The sequence below is a fragment of the Macrosteles quadrilineatus genome, unplaced genomic scaffold (genome assembly GCF_028750875.1).
Source record: "Macrosteles quadrilineatus isolate MER2022 unplaced genomic scaffold, UCM_ALF_1.0 Scaffold_1__1_contigs__length_201487025, whole genome shotgun sequence".
Classification (NCBI taxonomy): Eukaryota; Metazoa; Arthropoda; class Insecta; order Hemiptera; family Cicadellidae; genus Macrosteles; species Macrosteles quadrilineatus.
Window position 1 is genome coordinate 183752718 of NW_026542594.1, and position 19685 is coordinate 183772402.

The 19685-nt window shown below is 33.8% G+C and overlaps 1 protein-coding gene across 1 annotated transcript; it reads left to right on the top strand.

Moving 5' to 3' along the window:
* The first annotated feature begins 370 nt into the window (after positions 1–370).
* Positions 371–19685, top strand: LOC128983314 (uncharacterized). The gene is made up of 3 exons (XM_054402560.1): positions 371–538; positions 10654–10729; positions 18332–19685. The coding sequence occupies exons 2-3, from the start codon at positions 10715–10717 to the stop codon at positions 19112–19114; spliced, it is 798 nt and encodes a 265-aa protein (XP_054258535.1). The 5' UTR covers positions 371–538; positions 10654–10714; the 3' UTR covers positions 19115–19685.

A 19685-nucleotide genomic window follows, 5' to 3' on the forward strand; every position in this document is an offset into this window, starting at 1 on the left:
CTAGTAATTCATTTTAGTAATCCAATTTTGTCACTATTGCTTGTCCTCTGATATTTTGTAGTATAATAATTAAAATAGGCAAAGTCCAAAATTGACTCTTTTCAAAACGAGTAAAATAAATATTCAACATCAGTGCGCTCAACCCGACTCAACTCAACGGTCAACAACACCATGAAATACATATAGAACAAAGTGATGTTTAATCAACGCAGTCAGTTTGCCTCCAAGGTTTTTTCACCAAGAGATTTGATTTCCGGCCGGCGTTTCGAGTTTGACCTCCGGCTTCGCTTCTGTTGTTGAATCTTGAATCTGAATCTGTGTGACTGTGATCTCCTCAATCAGACTCTCTTATCTCTCTTCTTGTCTTGTCTTGACTGAACTGCTTACGTGCTTACTTTACTTTGTGTTGTCTTGTCCTGTCCTGATTACTGAAACGAGTAGACAGTGAGTGAAATCTCTCAACCTAGTAGTTGTGATCAGTTTTTATCAACTAACAACCCATCTTGTGTTGTGATAAGTATGCTCTATTTCAGAATAGGTGAGTTATATCAGAAGCAACACTAAGGGAGTATGTTTTATCTATGGTTAGGCCAGCCTACTTTCTTGAACCTTACAAATTATCTGTTTTCTGACAAAGTCTGTCGTATTAGGCTAAGTTAAGTTAGAGAGGCTAAACCAAACTTAGCCCACCTTGTGATAAGCAGACCCTCTTCCCTAAATAAGTTGGTGGGCCTAAGTGGTAGCCTATATTACGCTTTCTTCAACGTTTAAAGTTACGTCTATGTGTTTTCTGGGCTGCACTTTAGTTTAAACGGCCCACATTTACTCACATAAAAGTAAGCATGTTTGTTAAGGTTAGGTTATCCGGTACTTTAGAACAGTTTCATTAAGCTATCAGCTGGTAATAGCCTAGTGTATAATGGTAAATGAAGGGTGCAAACTTAAGTGTATCCGACAAATTCTGTGAGAATTAGCCTACTGAGTTAGCCAGACCAACTTGACGCAGACACAAAAAAATAGCCTTTAACCTTCCGTCGGGCGCATCACAGATGTTACCTCCATGTCACTACTTTTTTCGTTATAAAAACCATAGCCTTTAAGTTAGTATGTGTTCGGCAGGGCTATGTAATCGCCTGATTTACCTCACGCACCTCTTTTGCGGAATTTGTTTTGTCTAGGCTACTCTTACCCCTTTCCCAGTTGTCCGTCGACCTTGGGGAGTGGTTCGCCTCACTACTGGATGTAGCTTCTGTGTGCGCCCTGTGATGCAACGGGTTTCCGGGAGTCTAGTTCCTTGTGCGCCCTTGTGTTTGACTTTATTTAGTGATATTATAAAATGGATGAGAAAGAATGAATTGTAAGATTGTTGGCTAGTGTTGAAAGGGAGGACAGGGAACAAAGACCTAATGGTGCGTTTGTTGAGGAACTTTTTTTTTCAAGAAAAAGAGCTATGACAGTAGTCCTTAAAAATTATTTTTTTCATCAGACAATAAGTACCGGTAAGGTGTTTTATTTCAAACAGTATTGCAATTTTTTTCTAAGAGCTTTGACAAAGTAAGTTGTTCATTATGAAAAATTATTTTTTCATAGTAACAAAATATTATTTTAGACCATACATGTTTTATGGCATACACTATTAACATTTTTCTCTACTTGGTACGGTTTACGATAGGCCTTATTTATTTATTTATTTATTCCAACGGGTTTTCCATTAATACAATTTTGTCAAAAATTAAATTTACAAGATGGCAGTTCTAAAGATGAAAGTTCTAAATATGTAATTCGAGCTAATTCAAACTATGAACTATAGTAGCAAATAATAAGTTATTATCAGTGGTAACAGAAATCGTGCAGTGCCGATTAGGTTTATTATCCTTGTTTGGTCAAATTAACTCACCTTGATTGCCTTCTGTGATTCATTGCAACGGAACTTCACGTCTAAATAGACACACTTATTCCACCAAACTGATTTTACCCAGCTTGGAATTTCTTCCATTTGTTTTGATTTTCTGTTTGTTGCGTTGTTATTTCGTCATCATGCTTGCCCATAAGGTCCATGTAATTTTAAAAAAATGTTAAGTTCATTTTTTGTGCATATTTTTGATTTTATTTTAATTTATGAAAGGATTCTGCACATCTACTCTACAGGTAAATATCTTCCCAACAGTATGCGTAGATTTTCTCTGCAATGCAGCTGAGCTGAGAAAAAAGGTTTTAAAGATAGGCCTAATGCTATAATACATAAGGTAATGCTTTCTTATTAATATATAGATAGGACGAACGTTTTATTGGTCATAAAAAGTAATTGTCACTGGAATCATCAACGATGTAGGCCTACATAGCCTGTTAACTGATGCATTGTACAATGACATATTAATTATTTTAAAAACAAGACATTGTAATAAACTGTCAATCACATAATTTTATATTTTTTAACCGTAAACAATCCTTATATATAATACGTGAAGGCGATTTCTTGAAAACACTACTCCTCCGTTAATAATGGACGGATTTTTACAAACGACGTGTCAAAATAAAATATTTTTTGTGTAGACACCCCCTTTCACCAATTCGTGTAGTAAAAATCCTCGGGCTTTGCCCCACAGGCCATCAAAGTTGGAGTTTCTCCCATAAGATTAACATGGGGGAATCTAAATATTTGATTGGAAACTTTGTCCCCACTAATTTGAGAGAACGGTTGGACGTAGAAACTTGGTAGAGGTGTCCAAAGAAAGGTCTTGGTCTGTAGATGAGTTATGAAAAGAAAAACTAAGCAATATCCCTTAGGACTCTGCCCCAGAAGCCTTTAAAGATCCCTCCACAGAGTTGTTTACATTTTGGCCATGAGAATAATACTTTTTAATGAAACAGCTGTTCATTTTTTAATTGTACCTATTTCAAACAACACATATTTATTGGGAGTTGAATTCTACCAAATAAGTATTTGCAATGTTATTTTCTGATTTTAAAATTGATTTTCTTCTTTATCATGCCATGTTTTGCAATATAACGTTCCATTACGAAATCAGTGGAAAATATTTTTATCACAGCAATTCTTAAATTATTTCTTATTGAACTATCTTATATCTATTGTACGGGTTGGTGTGTGCCTTTTTCGCCACTTTTGCATACATTTTATCATATTATTCTACAAAATATCAAATATTTATGTAGAAATATCTGCTCTTATTGTGTCTTATAAAATCCAAACTTAGAAACATTGCCTAAAATGGTACCTATCTTAACAAATAATTTGCACCTCTGCCTATATTACGGACTTTGGCGCACTGAATTAGTAACATTATTGAAAATAACACGACATTTTGGCTGTAAAATATGGTACAAAGAGAAAATACTATTTAAGCAGCTACTGTCATGACAGAGGTCATATTCCTTTTAAACTAGATCACATAATCCTTTGACTGGGACGGGTGGCGTCGTCCTGTAATCCAGCTACTAGGAGGTCACGAATTGTGGATATTTATAGGAATGCACTGTGGATGCGATACTCCCTGGTGTGGATTAACGTCCGCACGAGTTAGTACTACGACTACCCGCAGTGCTATCCTGATAATTATACCAATTCATAAATACCAATGCAAAGAAATTTGGTTCCAATTCAACTATAAACTGTAGATCCCTTGGTTGCCATTCGCTGTATGGGCTATTAATTAACAGCTGTATCTAAGGAATGTCGGCCTTAGTAACTAACAAGACTTCAAGATCGCGCCACTCTTCCTACACTCATCTCCATTCATACTTGGCTTACCTACTATGAATGGTCGCCATAAAAAAAAAACGTATTAAAGGATTAAAGTATTTATCATATACGTTGATTAACAATATGTAAAAGTCAATATATACGTAACAGCCATTTTACAGTATTTTTGCTTTTTGGAAATGTTCAATTGCTATGCCATTTGCATTATTTATTGCCAATGAAGCCGCCAAGATCATATGAACTAGGAGGCCCCTAACAGTTCAAGAATAAAAGCCAACTTTACTTCATGTATTCCACTACACCTAACATTCCGTAGAGAGATTATATTGAAAACTTTATGTTATTGATAAGGCCGAGGCCGAGACAACTAACTGACATCCCCCATGTCAAGGAATTCCAGCTTTATCAGTAACCCCACAGTCAATTTCTCAAAACTATGCTAGAGGGTTCATTCGTTGGCACAGAAGTACGATATGAACTGACGCGACGTGACGAAGGAAAATCAAACTTACACTGTAACGGATATACCTCCCTTTGAAGTTAGAACGTGTCTTCTCAACAAACATATATTTTTTCTCAAACACTGATGAAATCACGGAAGTGTTTAGCTACAAAAGATCCACCAATACGATTTAAATACTATTTAAAGGTTCTACCAAAGGAAGAGATACCATATAACATACTAATAATAACTCCGATGACGTACAGGATAGGAAATATTTTAATCATTGAATGAACAACCAAATTTGGTAACTAACGCAATATTGTTATTGTTTTTACACTTACTCTTTGAACAATGTTAAATGCTCAAAATATGTATATTTCACCCAATTCATCGCAGTTAGATGAATTAACGTAAGCCTTGAAAGTAACCGTCGATTTCGACGGGTTTCCCCTAGTTTTGTATATTTTCGGACAGAGACTAATTATTTAAAGAAAATAGTTAGAACTTGAATTTCTCATACTAATTTAACCCAATAAGAAACTTTATTATTTAAAATACCTACCTTATTTAATTAAATCGGTAACTTATTCCAGTGCTATTGAGAATTCATTTATGGATTCATGTTCTTGTTGAGTACGAGAAATAAACACTTGTGTTGTAAAGCCCATTGACTTGGCTGTGGTTCTACAAAATCCTTTAGTATCTGAACTAACTCACTGTGTAGTCTTTTGTAAGTGGGTTTTCAGGTGCAAATAAATCATGTAGGGGTGTAAGAGCGTGTAGTAGGCTAGCATGTAAACTTTAGCATTACCATCTGCACTTTGTTTTTTAGGGTGTAGGAATATTTCAAGTCTCTATATGAAATTTGTAACCGTTTCCTCTGGGTGAAAAGGTGTAAAATTTATACTACTGGACAATGAGGACTCGGAAATTGAACTATGTGTTGCCTCAGATGGATTGGTAATTGGGTGTAGTGGTGTAGACCTAGTTTTGGAACATTCATTCTTAAGGGTGTTTGGTCAAAAATTAATATTCAAATTTTCATGTTGGAATGTGTTTGTTGCAATGTATAAAACTAAAATGAGGTTTTAAAAAATTCCAAAATTTTTTTTAGAGAATTACAAGGGGTTAAAGTGCTGATATTTAGGTATTTTTGTACTAACAATCAAAAAAACCCATTGGGAATTTTGAAATAAAAAAACATTTTCGTATTATACAGGGTGAGTTTCTACTGACCGTGTTAACTTCGCCAGTGGGTTCTACTCACTAAAAGGAACAAAAAAGTTCCTATAAACCCATGTCCGATTTTCGACCGTTTGGCTGTTTTGGGGGATTTTGTGTTTTTCTTATTTTATTAGACTTTGCTCCACAATTTATGTAATAAAAACTTAATCAATTACTTTAGAGAGTTGTAGTTAAAATCATTGGAAAGAACATTAAATTTGCTATAAATCAAAGGTTTCATTCAACAATTATACCATTACATAGTCCACGTTATATCCAAAATAAAGTAAAAATGTCATTAAATTAATTAATTACGATAACTTTCATGAGCCTCCTTTGATACATAAACCTGCATTTATGCAATGTTGAAATGCATAAAAAACTTGGCATTTTAATAATCTTTCAAATGATATGCTATTCAATACTATTATTGATATAAACCAGTGAGAAATTACTAATAAACTACTATAAAACACGGTTTACAGATTTTGTTTTTGCACAGTTTTACTGTTAATAATAATTACTGTATTCATCATGTTGGCATAATCTTGATTGGTAAAAGGCTCCATATTTTAATAAATGTTGAAAAACTCTTAATTGACTTGGAAATATAAAGTTAAACCAGCAAATTACTCAACAAGGTATGTTCAAGCAGCTGAGTTATCTAGCTATAGATGACAAATCAATAAAAGCTGACTTAATCAAGCACAAGGTAAACCTAATTACACAGCATTTAAGAATCAAACACACTTCATCTTTGAAAATGTGAAAAACCTTGAGTTTATACATTTTATTAATTCAGATAATTTTAATAAATATTTAAAAGTTAAAATAATGTACAAATTTTATCAGATAGTTCAATAAAATACATCATGGAGTATACAGTAATTATTATTAACAGTAAAACTGTGCAAAAACAAAATCTGTAAACCGTGTTTTATTGTAGTTTATTAGTAATTTCTCACTGGTTTATATCAATAATAGTATTGAATAGCATATCATTTGAAAGATTATTAAAATGCCAAGTTTTTTATGCATTTCAACATTGCATAAATGCAGGTTTATGTATCAAAGGAGGCCCATGAAAATTATCGTAATTAATTAATTTAATGACATTTTTACTTTATTTTGGATATAACGTGGACTATGTAATGGTATAATTGTTGAATGAAACCTTTGATTTATAGCAAATTTAATGTTCTTTCCAATGATTTTAACTATAACTCTCTAAAGTAATTGGTTAAGTTTTTATTACATAAATTGTGGAGCAAAGTCTAATAAAATAAGAAAAACACAAAATCCCCCAAAACAGCCAAACGGTCGAAAATCGGACATGGGTTTATAGGAACTTTTTTGTTCCTTTTAGTGAGTAGAACCCACTGGCGAAGTTAACACGGTCAGTAGAAACTCACCCTGTATATTTCTTCCTTTAAGCAATGAATAAAATTATTTACAAAAAAAAAATATTTTTTTTATTTTTTTTTATGTTACAACTTGATTATTAGTTGAGTGTAATACTAGAACTTAATGCTAGCCGTTTTAATATATCTGGGTTTAATCAGTTAAAGACATTTTTTAATAGTTTCTATATGTAACAGTTCTGTCTCAATATTGGTACACGTAACACCATGTCAAGTCGGTGCGCGGCACTGCAAGTGTAGTGGTGATCATCTACAGTGCCCGCACGCGCCGTCCACGCCAAGTGCGCACGGCCGCGGGCTGCCTTGGTCTTCGCTCTCTCTCCCACCTTTCCTCTCTCCACCTCGCACACCTGTGGCCCTTCCCACACTGTCTTGTTTGGCGCGAAATCTTCACCATAGCGGAGACTGCTTATTGAGTGTTACGGTTGCTATGTTTTTACAAATTGTTGTTCTAGTAGGTGTGCTGTAGGCCTATATTATTTTAGATTCAGTAGGACATTAATTAGCCTAATAATTGCTAGAAAACCACGTCCACGCAAGCGATGTAAACGGTCTAGTGTCTTGAAAAGACATTCACCTGGCCGGCTAAAAACAAGCGATCACTTAATTGAAGAAATCCGACAATTCTGCATCAGAAGCCCGAAAAATTTGTTTACCCCTCGAAGTCTTCAGCTGAACAAACCTAAATTGGTCACGTTATGATGTTATCTGTAAAAGAAAGAGTCTTTGTGCCTAAAAAGATCTAGCTAAGACATCAGATAAACCCGCCGATCGCCTAAGCGTACAGACATTGCCAGTTTTACGCTCATATAAGATTGATGAAAATATGAATTTGATTAAATTATTCTGAATCATATGAAAGAATGGGGGAAAACTTTGTTCTTTCCCCTTCAATTTGACGTTTAAATCGTTTAATTATCTTGATTAGTTCCCGAGCAACGACCGTTTAAAATCCCGGTATTCTTTTAAAAACACCCTGTATATTGAAATTATTCCTTTGAGACGTTAGGTTCATGTAATAGTTATGGGATAAACAACAGACCTAAAAACTGTGTTTTGTTATCATAAGTTATCTTGAAGTTCTGTTGTATTATTCTGAAGTATTATGTTGTGTAAAATTCTGCCTGATAACTTCTTAAAAATAAGCAACTAAAACATTTATATTAACCTATCGTCTAAATTAATTTGTTGATTGAATGTGGTTTTATTTAGTACGTTATTAGTTTACATTTTTATTTAGCCATTTTAGATATAGTTTGTATTAAAGATTCGTTTAACTGTGATGTCATTCTTGTGCAATATGCTTCTACTTATATATATAATTCTTCAACATTGAAAATCTTTGTACAACTAAATCTAGAGTTCTACTGGACCGATTTATTCATTAGTGGGTCATTGGAAAGCTTAACTCATGTAGATTTGCAAATAATTATGAACGTTTTTAGCGAATTAATAAATAAATAAATTAGACTAACACTTTGTAAAACTTGGTGAGAACAGCACTAACTATGTCGTAACACTACAAAACCACAGATAGGAATGAGCGTTTCCGTCATGTATTTCCCTACTCCTAGAGAGAGTGTTGTAATTTTTACCATAAAAATGTTGCAAGAGAGGGTGATAGTGTGAATTATAGGTATTCCTTGGTCCATCGGCCGGTGCCTAGAGGGGTGATGACCCACGGGTTGGGGTTGATGACTCACCCAGCCAGGTATAAAGTGGTGGCAAATGACACAAATCCAAGAGTGGTGGCAAATGACACTGGTGGCAAATAACACATATTCATGTATGTATTAAGGATGTTCGTTCCATTTTTTTAAATATTTTATTTTTAAAATTTTTTCTTACAAATTCATTAAGTTATCAATCAATAAGAATGGGGAAAAAAGGTTTTTAAAAATGTTTCCCCCATTTACCAAGACGTTAAACGTTAAACTCAAGAACGGATGTAGACTGAGACACCAAAAATAAAAAAAGCAAACATAAAAAAAGACACCAAAGGCAAATAAAAAAAATATCTGTGTGACTTAGTTTCAAATATTTATATTATTACTGCAACACTATTACAGCCAGTGTGTTAAAAAAACAGATTAATTATTGATACATTAATATTATGTATTACTATAACAGTAAGCGCAAACACCAATCAACATAAGATAGTCAATTTGTGTCAGTTAGCAACGTGATTTGGTTTAGTGTTGCTAGCCTGGACCGAGGATACGACGGGCCGTGCCCGTGCCAGGCCTCGCGTATACGAGAAGCAGTGATGCAGTGTGTGGTGTGAGGAGGGGTGAGGGGGACAGCTCAAACACACACCTACAGCGCTGCCTCCAAACGGACATCCAAGCGCGCGCGGTGGCGACTTGTAGAACTACTGCTCCTCACCTTCAGACTAGCCTAGCGCCCAAACAGCCTTAATCAACTCTTAAAGTTTTGTTGTGAGATTTAAATACTTATCCTCGACATTACATCTACATTCTATTTCATGGTGCAAATTTTCTTCATCGGTTAATGTATCAGTTTGGTCCTGAATACTTTTGTAACGTTCCCACTGGTCAGCAATTGCTTTGAGTTTAACACTCACCTCAGGCACTGTAAGACTACCTTGAGACTGGAATCTTTCTGCCTTCTTCAACAGTCCTTTTACTACAACTTGTGCTTTCTTTAGATTATTTAACTCTTGTCCATCCATTCTTCGTTTTCCTTGTTGCCAATGTTACATTTTCAAATAATAAGTAAATTAGTTCAGTTGAATCAAACTCATAGGTACTTTAATGTAAACAGAAAAACTCCAATCACATGTTCTATTCAAAGTGTGGAATGAAAATAAAGAAGTCTGTACATTAAATATTTTTGGTCGAGTTTTGACCACTGGACGACCTCTAGTATGGTCTTAAGTCAGTACATCAGTTAAACACATCAGCCTGGAACTGTGTAAAGCAGAGCAGTTCACCAAGACCATACTTAAGGATGGAAGGTCAATTTTGATCGGTCTTAGTTTTCGGAGGAAATAAGAGAAGGATAGTCCTAGAGGCATAGTTTCAAAGGGCTGTCCGAAGTAATAGTAATGCGCTAACCCAGTGTCTTAGGAGATGAGGGGGTTTTTTAGCCAGTAGTCCATCAGGGATATTGAGCCCGAGGGAGTCTGGCACTACTGATAGGCCTTTAAGCATCTCAGTGTGTGTAAATGCACAGCGTTACCTCCTCCCCACAAAAAAAAACTCAAAAATGTGCGTTCCATTGCTCACATAAGAAAAAAAAGGTGTGCAGTCCCACACACCGTAACTTGAGGTACGCTGCTAGTGGGGATTCCAGGAGAAAACCTCGCAGACACACATTTGTTAAATCAGAGGTGTTTGCATATGTACACAGTCATTTGATTATTGATTGCCAGTGTTTTAAGAACCCTTGTTGCAATGCCTGCATGTATACATAGCCTAAAGAGATACTTATCTTTACAGCAGCATGAATTGTGAAGAATTATTGCAATACTACAATCAACATGATCATCTACACACAGACAAAAACATATGTGATAATTTTACTATTTATATTTTGTATAATGCTGCATTATTACATGCTACAAAAAAGGTTGATATGATTTTTAATAAGGCATTTTGTCTGACAACATACCTTGGACATAAGCACTAGCGCTCATCCCCTCGAGCAATGAGGTCAGTCAACAGTCCACAAAAATTGTTCTAAGTGCGGTGGTTAAAGCTAAGCATAGAGTTTTTGTTCATTCTGAAATATTCTTTTAAATTATGCAGCTGTTGGTTCAGTCGTTGAGTCACTACAAACTGACTTTATATATCCACTTTCAAACAATCTTTTGGTTTCAGGTGTTCTTTGCAGAGAAAACTGATATTTCACAATCCAGCCTAGTGGAAGAAATACAATTAAATGATGGCAGAGTCGGTGAGTTTATTTCTGATAAGGTTAATCCATTCGTGGGTTTTGCTGTTTTTAGCACTGTTCCTAAATCATTTTATGACTTTCTTCAGACTTAATTGAGGTGCTTTCCTTGTTATTGTTAAAATGAAAGTTGAATAATCTTATGGTTACAACAAAAGTGGGATTCAACACTTGTTTATACTTTTCTTTAATACTTTTTGATGAAATGGCGACCATACAAAGTAGGTATTTTAAGCCAAGTATGAATGGAGATGAGTGTAGGATGAGTGGCGCGATCTTGTAGTCTTGTTAGTGACTAAGGCCGACATATTCCTTAGACACAGCTGTTAATTAATAGCCCATACAGCTAATGGCAACTAAGGGACCTACAGTTTATAGTGGAATCCGATTATCCGAACCACATTTTCGCCTTGGTATATACCAAGGTTTATGTTAGTAAACCAAAATTACAAAGAGATCCATGTTTTTCGCTTATTTAGTATGTATTGTATGCAAACAATATTGAAAGATAAGTAAAGAAAAGTTTGTTGACATGTTCAAAATTTTGGTGTTAAGTTACAGCATTGACTTTTGTCAAAGGTTACGGTTACAGTGTGTTTAGTGTTTATGGTTTTCTTGTTGCCGTATGTATCCAATTTTAGGTATTTGCCTTAGTTTTATCAACACAATAATTCATGTTTACAAAATGAAGGTAAATGAAGCTTAAAAAACTTGTCAAAACAATATAATGGGCCCCATTATATTGTTTTGACAAGTTTTTTTTTTAATGGGCCTAACTTTTAAACCAGCTTAAAAATAAATGTAAATCTATCTATCACGGACGTGTCGCTAAAACTTTTTCACTCTTTTAATGCTAAATTACGTCCTGAATTCAAAAATGATTGTCATTTTCCGCGGAAAAGCACCGTTTTCCCGGAAAAGCGGAAAAACGGGGAAAAAATTGTTTTGCGGAAATGGGTCATGTGTATACTCAAATTAACCGGTAAAGCGAGCTGAACAATAATATGCAAAAAATTTCAAGATCCGATTAATATTAACGGAGATACGGCCGAAAAAGCGCGGCCGGAAAAGTTCATTAGTCACAGGAACAACGGCATCTAGGCCAAAAAATGTTAGGTTAAGTTAGGTTAGGTTAGGTTAAGTTAGGTTAAGTTAGGTTAAGTTAGGTTAGGTTAGGTTAGCTTAGGTAAGTTAGGTTAGGTTAGGTTAAGTTTGGTTAGATTAGGTTGTCTAACCTAACCTAACTTAAACCTAACCTAACTTACCTAACCTAACCTTTTTTGGCCATTTTGGCGCTAACTCGATTGACCGACGCTTTTCCTTTTCTTTTTAGAGTGAGTTACAAAACTACATAGCCTACATTGGTCAATTGGCCTAGTGCTATAATTATCTGGGTTTATATTAGTTTCTCCTATTACATTATCCTATATGTTAATAGGCAAGCATGTTTCTTTAAAACCTTTTTTCCCAGCTTGTGTGCATCACAGAGAAAATCTACCCATACTAATGGAAATTGTTCCATTTGTTTTGATATTTGTATTATTTTGTTGTTATTCCGTCACCAACATGGTAACCCCTAAGGCACATGTTAATATTTTTTTATTTGAAATTCATTTTTGTGCTTATTTTTTAAGGGATCACATAATTTGTCCGTGTTTTCAGTTGTCCAAGTTTGTTAAAAAGTACAAAATATTAGGAAAATCAGTTGTCCGAGTTTTACTGTAATTTAACCGAGGTTTGATAAATAACTAATAATATTTAAATAAATCAACAGTCCGAGTTTTCAACTGGCCGAGTATCGTCAGCATCAAAAGTGACACTGTGCGCTGAGACTAGCGTCACAGGGTCCTGGTCAGAAACTGATTAGAACCTGTTCTACGAAGGAGTGGGGGATTTCTATTTTTATGAACATGACTATTTTTTATTTTATTAGTAATTATATTATCAGCCAGTTTGGTTGGTTAGGTTAGGCTATAACAGTTAAATTTTATAATTAAAAATCATAAAATTAATTTTATAATTTTTCTTAAGTTGACATGAGCCAAGGCCACATAATACTACAGGCCGGAGTGCTTCAACTGTGACGTCATGGAAGAAGCCGGGCCGCTGCCTCCCTTAACAACAGGCTCTAACGGGATTCATTGTCGCACCCTCAAAATTATTGCACTCTGAGCCACTGGTTGCGATTAATCTGTACAAACTAGATATTTTATCAATCTGCGTTAATCAGCAAACAAGATGATGCAAGAAAATATTTATTTGAAGATTTTTTTTATACTAGTTTTTATAAATTAAACTAAACTTTTGCTCCCCAATGGTAACATAATAGATCAATTCTGTAAAAATTCAACACTGTTGTACATAAATAAAAGAACAAATAAATATACCATTTATCATAGCCATGTATTTTCCTTTTTAGTGAAATTATCAGGTTGACTATAAATATTTAAATAATTAAAAATTCTCATGTCGTGGATCAGAGTCAGGATGAAAATGAAACTAGGTTATTATGATGTTTTTCATACACTGGATTTCTTTATTATAAACAAATAAAAAGTATTAAATCAATCAACTTTAATCAGTGCCAGGAGTAATTTTTTAGCCTTTCTTTTTATTACATCTTTGTCAACTTCAGTTTTATATTTTGATGTTTGCAAAATATCACTTTTATTTCAACTAAATTTCTTATACTTTGAAGAAACGAACATGGGAAATTGTGATGCACAACAAGGATTCAATGAGGGGGTAATTATCACGGACATTAGAACGGATAACGGTATGGATAATAAACATAGACAAATACGTCACTATTGTTGGGACCACGTAAGTTTGCAGTTGGTGGCAGCCAATCACAAGACAAGGCTAGTGCGACGTTGCCACATCGCCCGTTGACAACACTAATTAAAATATACTAAGCAATATATTAAAATCAGCTGGTATTAACAGATTTGGCAACACCGCACGGTTCTCATTGGTTCATTCAAAACCATATGGTAAATAGGCTCCTCCTTCAACTGCAAACTTACGTGGTCCCGACATTAGCTTACTACCTTGTTTTTCCCAAAAAATACCAGTTTTTCGATATAAACCATCTAACTTAAGGGTAGGAACCTCTATTAAAGGGCTATATTTAGGGCTCACAATTATTGAAGATACATCTGCTGTTAGATTTGTTTTTCTTTTAGATTGTTTGTTTACTTTACCTTGAGTTAACCTTTTGATTCTACCACCATGGATTTTCCATCAATAGAAGTGACGGACTGACGGTACAATTTTCCTTATATGCGAGAGTGTTCAATACTTTGAATTTTGTTTTAATTGTTTACTTATTATTTAAGTATTTTAAAATTTTAAAACACAGTAGGCCTAATTGATGTTGCAGACAATTTCTGTGTAGTTAAACGACACAAGAATTATAGAGTTTGGACGGGGCATTTTGTGTTCCAACTGGGAAAAAAACGCATCTGTAGGGTATTTTCCCTGGTGACATATACATTGATCAAATTATTAACATCATGAACAAGTGCTTAATCAATTAGGAGATTGCATTGGACAAGACGTTGAAGAATCACCATATCTTCTCTGCGTTCTCTTCCCGTGGTGAGGCTCGAGCAGAACAACTAGTTATTATTAAGTGTCATCTTCAATTACAAATAAACGGTATAAACTAAATGAGAAGCTGTCACTACAAAACCACATTAATGCTGCACATTGTTGGCACCTAAAGCCCGCTACACACGGTCAGTTCGGTGTGTCAGTTTGGTGTGTTCATTTCTAACTGTCACTTCTAACTGAACGCAGCATTTGCATCCACACGGTCAGTTCGGTGTGTCAGTTCAATGTGCTACCTGGGGGTGTAATCCTCCCAGGTACGCTTCCCCTCCTGGGAAGTCGTACTCGTTCGTATGCATTTTCATAAAAATGTTTATTTTCCTACACAGGACAGATTTGTTGGTGATGAGATGGATCTCTTTCACCTTTCCCACAATACCTAAAAGAATAATATGATTACTAAAGCTATTATTTGTTGTAAATTGTGATAACCTTCATATGAATTATGACTTAAATGACAATAAACAAACTGTGAACAAAAAATGACATCTACAGTACACCGGACAGAACTAACAAATAAATTTTCTTCAACTTATTCTTAAGGTATGAGAATTCTACTAATAAAGTATGTTTTATTACGGTATAGGTTATATAATGACGCTGCGTATGCTCAAATACCAAAATTTGAGTGCCAGCTTAGATGTCACTTGCTTTACTAGCCTAATGCCGCTGGTGTCGACCAGGGCTGGGCGTTCAGCTCATTCTGTGACGTAGCAGCGTGAGTGGAGGGGGGCACTCCGGCCTTTAGTATAGTGTGGCCTTGCGTGAGCCCACAATCTCCCACTCCTTCGCAGAAGAGGTTCTCATCGGTTTTTGACCAGGATCCAGGGACGCTAGTCTCAGAGCGCGGTATCACTTTTTATGCTGACGATACTCGGACAGTTGATATTTAAACATCAGGCCTCCAAGTCATCCTACTTTTCCTACTTTTCCTACTTTTTAGTAGGAAAGTAGGAAAAGTCCTACTTTTCACACATTTGTCCTACTTTCCTACTTTTCCATAAAAATTATGTCGATTTTGCAATAATTAATTATGCTTATTATTAATGCTTATATCAATATAAGAGGGTTGATCACTACTATAGTCAAATCTTTGCTTTGAATGATGATCTTGGCCAAGAAAAGTATCCTGAACTTACTAAATTAGTTAAAGCAGTTTTGGTAATCCCGCATGGTAATTCAGATGTAGAACGAGGATTTTCTTAAACTTCTAACTTTTTGACTAGCACAAGAACATCTCTATCAGCAGCCTCGATCAGTGCTTTGCAATCAACAAAGGATGGCTTAAAGAAGTTTGACAATAAATGTCACTTAGTCCCTATTACTAAAGATTTCATTAATAAAGGTTCTAGAGCCTACAAATCTTACTTAGAGAGAATAGAAGAAGAAAAAAGAGTTGAAGCGGAAATAAAAAAACAAAAGGAAGAAGAAAAACAGAAAAGATTGAAATAAAAAGAAGATTTGGCAAGAAAGAAAGCTGAATTTGAAAAGAAAAGTAGAAAAACTAAAGAAGTAATATTGAAAGAAAAAAACTCTAGGAAAGAAAGAGGATGAAGCTGCATCAGAGATGGACACTTACAAGACACTAGTAGATGAAGCAAATGAAAGAATAAAAAATGCATTAAAGAACCAAGATTTAAAAGGGGTTAAAATAGGACAAACCATGCTGGAAGCAGCATGTAAAAAAGTTGAGGAAAGTAAATCCAGCCTAGCTAAAATTAGAATAGAACAGAAAGAAATTGAAAAAACTAAACGTACGATGTTAGATTATTTCATATCAAGTCAAAACAAAAAACTGAAGAAGAATTAGAAAATTAAATGAATTCCTGAAAAAAATCCTTTTGTTCAGCTAAGTTTTTCATCTTCATTTTTTGCCACTAATGTCTACTAGTGTGAATTATTGCCTTTTTAATGACAACTAGATAGTTTTTAGTTATTGTTTTTTTTTCTCATTGGTAGGCTATACCAAGAAGAAGCTTAATTTGTTCTATATTTGTTTTATTGTTAATTTTGTTTTTGTAGTAGCCTTAAGCAATAAGTAATTTCAATTTGTGTTTGATTTAAAAATACAAAACATGATAATTTTTTGGTTTATTAAGGGTATACCAAGAAGCTATGTTTATTTTATTTAGTTTTCTTATTCAATTTATTTTTGTGGTAAAAAAGTTTAAGGTATTTAGTATTACACAGTTATGTAAACTACTTTTAACACTGTAATTTTGTAATTTTGAAAACTAATAAATTGATTAAAACAATAAATTAATGGCCATACCCCATCCAGAGTTTTAGTTGATTTTGTTGTAAAAACATAACGTGTAAAACCCCTTTAAGTTTTGTCTGCAGTTTAATGTTTAAATACATTTCTGATTTTGCTTATTTATGTATATTTGAGCCCTGGGATACTAGCTTAAAAAGTAGTTAACTTTAGCACTTATCAGGCCAGTGATTCCATGATTAGCCTAAACGTAATTTTAACATAACTGTATCCAAAATAAAATAAGGCTTAAGTTCAAGCCTTAATGTCCAAGCCTCACTGGTTCAAATTGTTTTTACTCATTACAATTCAAACATTCCTACTACTTTCAAGATAGCTCTAATCTAACTATAATCCAAAATACTTTTGGAAAATATTTTTAGAATTTTAGATTATATAGCACCATACTGTATACTTAAATTCATACTTCTGTTTTTGACCCAAAAAATTTTATTTTACTTTTATATTAATTTTAGCTCTGAAATATTAAATAAGATTAAAAAAAGAGAACAAATTTCTTATTTACAGCACCGTTTTAAACACAAATTAGGGCTGGTTAACCTTTGGGAAACATATTTATTTTTATCCTTTAATTATATTTAATGCTGCTTGTCCTAAATATTTTTTAATGGCGACTGTAATAATGACTCCTTAACCTTTTAATTTCTCTTGTGCTTTACTTTTGATTATTTGGTGGACAAACTCAGCTAAAACTTTATCCGGCCTTTGGTTGGGGATTTTTTTTAATAAAAAAATTAATTTAATTATTGATTAAAATATAAAAATGTATATATAGAATTATTTTAGTCATATATTTATAATATGCATTTATATTATTCTATTTGATAGACTGTTGTGTATTCTATTATTATTTGGTTTTTAATATATATTGTTTCAGCAAAAAAGTTCGATTTTGATGTAAAATTAAGTCCTACTTTTCAGTAAAAAGTCCTACTCATTGCTGAAAAAGTCCTACTTTTCCTACTTTTTTGGGGTAAAAAACCACTTGGGGGCCTGAAACATTTTTTTAAATATTTAAAATCTGGGACAAATGAGTGCTCGGACAGTTGATTTAACCAAAGATTATTATTATTTACACCAACCTCGGACAAATGAAAACTCGAACAGTTGATTTATCTTTTAAATATTATTAGTTATTTATCAAACTTCGGACAAATGAGAACTCGGACAACTGATTTTTCTAATATTTTGTAATTTTTAACAAACTCATACAACTGAAAACTCTGACAAATGAACCTCACCCTTTTTGAGCCTATTTTAATTTATAAAGGGATTATATATATCTACAGGAAAATAACTTTCATTTGGTACCTAACGTGTGTAATTCGGTCCATTAGTATAGTCAGTCTAGCTGTCATAAGTTTTGCAAAAGTTTCTTAGTATTTAAGAATAACTTAATGTGAGCAATGGTAACTATTAACTGGTTCATATAAATGGGATGTCTACTTCATTATCCAATAGTCACAAATATCTCCTTCAGTATTATTCCGCCAATGCAATAATGAATTAAAATTTTTGAATTGTCGCTGTATTGGAGGAAAACTACCTCAACTCCCAAGGAATGCAGACCTATATAATAAAAACAACCTTTTTCTTTGCAGTAAAAGGTTGTTGTGTTTGAAAATATTAAAAATATAATAAAAGCCATTCATTTGTTAGAATGACTAATTAAAGTAAAATATATGATTATGATACCTTAATTTTCATTTTATTTTTAGGAAAACACTCATACTAACTGGAAGAACATCACGTCATCTCTGCATAAGATTGTAGAATGTCCAGTGTGTCTGGATACAATCCAAATTCCATTTAAGACGTGCAGCAGAGGTCATGGGGTTTGTAACTGCTGTTGCGAGAAGTTAAAGAATTGCCCGACGTGCGAAGGTCCATTCACAACAGAGAATCCTGTGTGTTTAAAAAACCTTCTGGAAGCCCTACCTCGTCAGTGCAAGTACCATGAAGATGGTTGTCAAGTCATTCTGCAGTCAGGGAGTGACCATGAAGAATTTTGTGGATTTAGACCTGCAGAGTGTAGGCAAAAGGATTGCAACACTGTGATTCCTTTGATAAAACTGGTGGATCACTATGAGAATGAGCATTATGACTCACTCTATAAGTACGACGCAAATTCAGCTAATACTTGGTCTTGGATACCGTTTAAGCCTGAGGAATACTATTTTGTAAATTTGCTTACCTCCGTATTTAACAATATATTCTGGGTTACCGAAAATTTAAATGAGAAATGTTTTGAACTTACCTTTGAAGCAACTCCAATTGGAAAGTTGAAAAATGAACATTTCGTAAGAGTAGAGTTTAAAAAAGGTGAGTTTGTATATGTGTCTACATTAAAGGCTTCTGTAGTGAAGTGTTCTGAAATAGGGGGGATAAGTAACACAGATGATGAAAATAGTTGCATGAGGATTCCACAAAGCGCCTTGTACAATGTCATTGATGAAGAAAATCTTGTATGTGAGGCTACGTTTTTTGAACGCCAAAAGTAAAATTCCTTATGTACATGAACCTTGTTCAAATAGTGTTGCAATCTAAGTTTTGTATATTAAGCTTTGACATTTTTTGCTGTTTTTAAGATTTGACAATCCATTGTGCTATGTATTTTATAAGATTTATAAGGGTTATCAACGATTTTAAGCAAATGTGTAGAATGACTACAGTGCCTTTAACTAAATTATTTTGTAGTTGTGAAGAGTAAGACAATAGTGTCATATAATAGAGGAAACCTATAGACATTATTTTTTTAAGATTTTGTAAGTGTGTGGTTTATAGTGTCAATGTTTTTGAGCTCATAAGATACTGTACAATGATTATTGAGTATCTGTAATATGCAGGATAGTAGGGATGGGCTAAATGATTATTGGTGTTATCATTTTAAAAGTGATCGTAACTATGTCATGATTTTGTATTTTGCCACACAATGATGCAATTTATGGTATTTTTTGATATTTTTTTATTAAAGGGTATTTTTAAGATCTTCTGCTAGTTTAAGTATTTTGATAAGTTGATGTAATCTAAAAAAGTGAGACTCAATTAAACTTTACTTGTTTGTGTATGAAA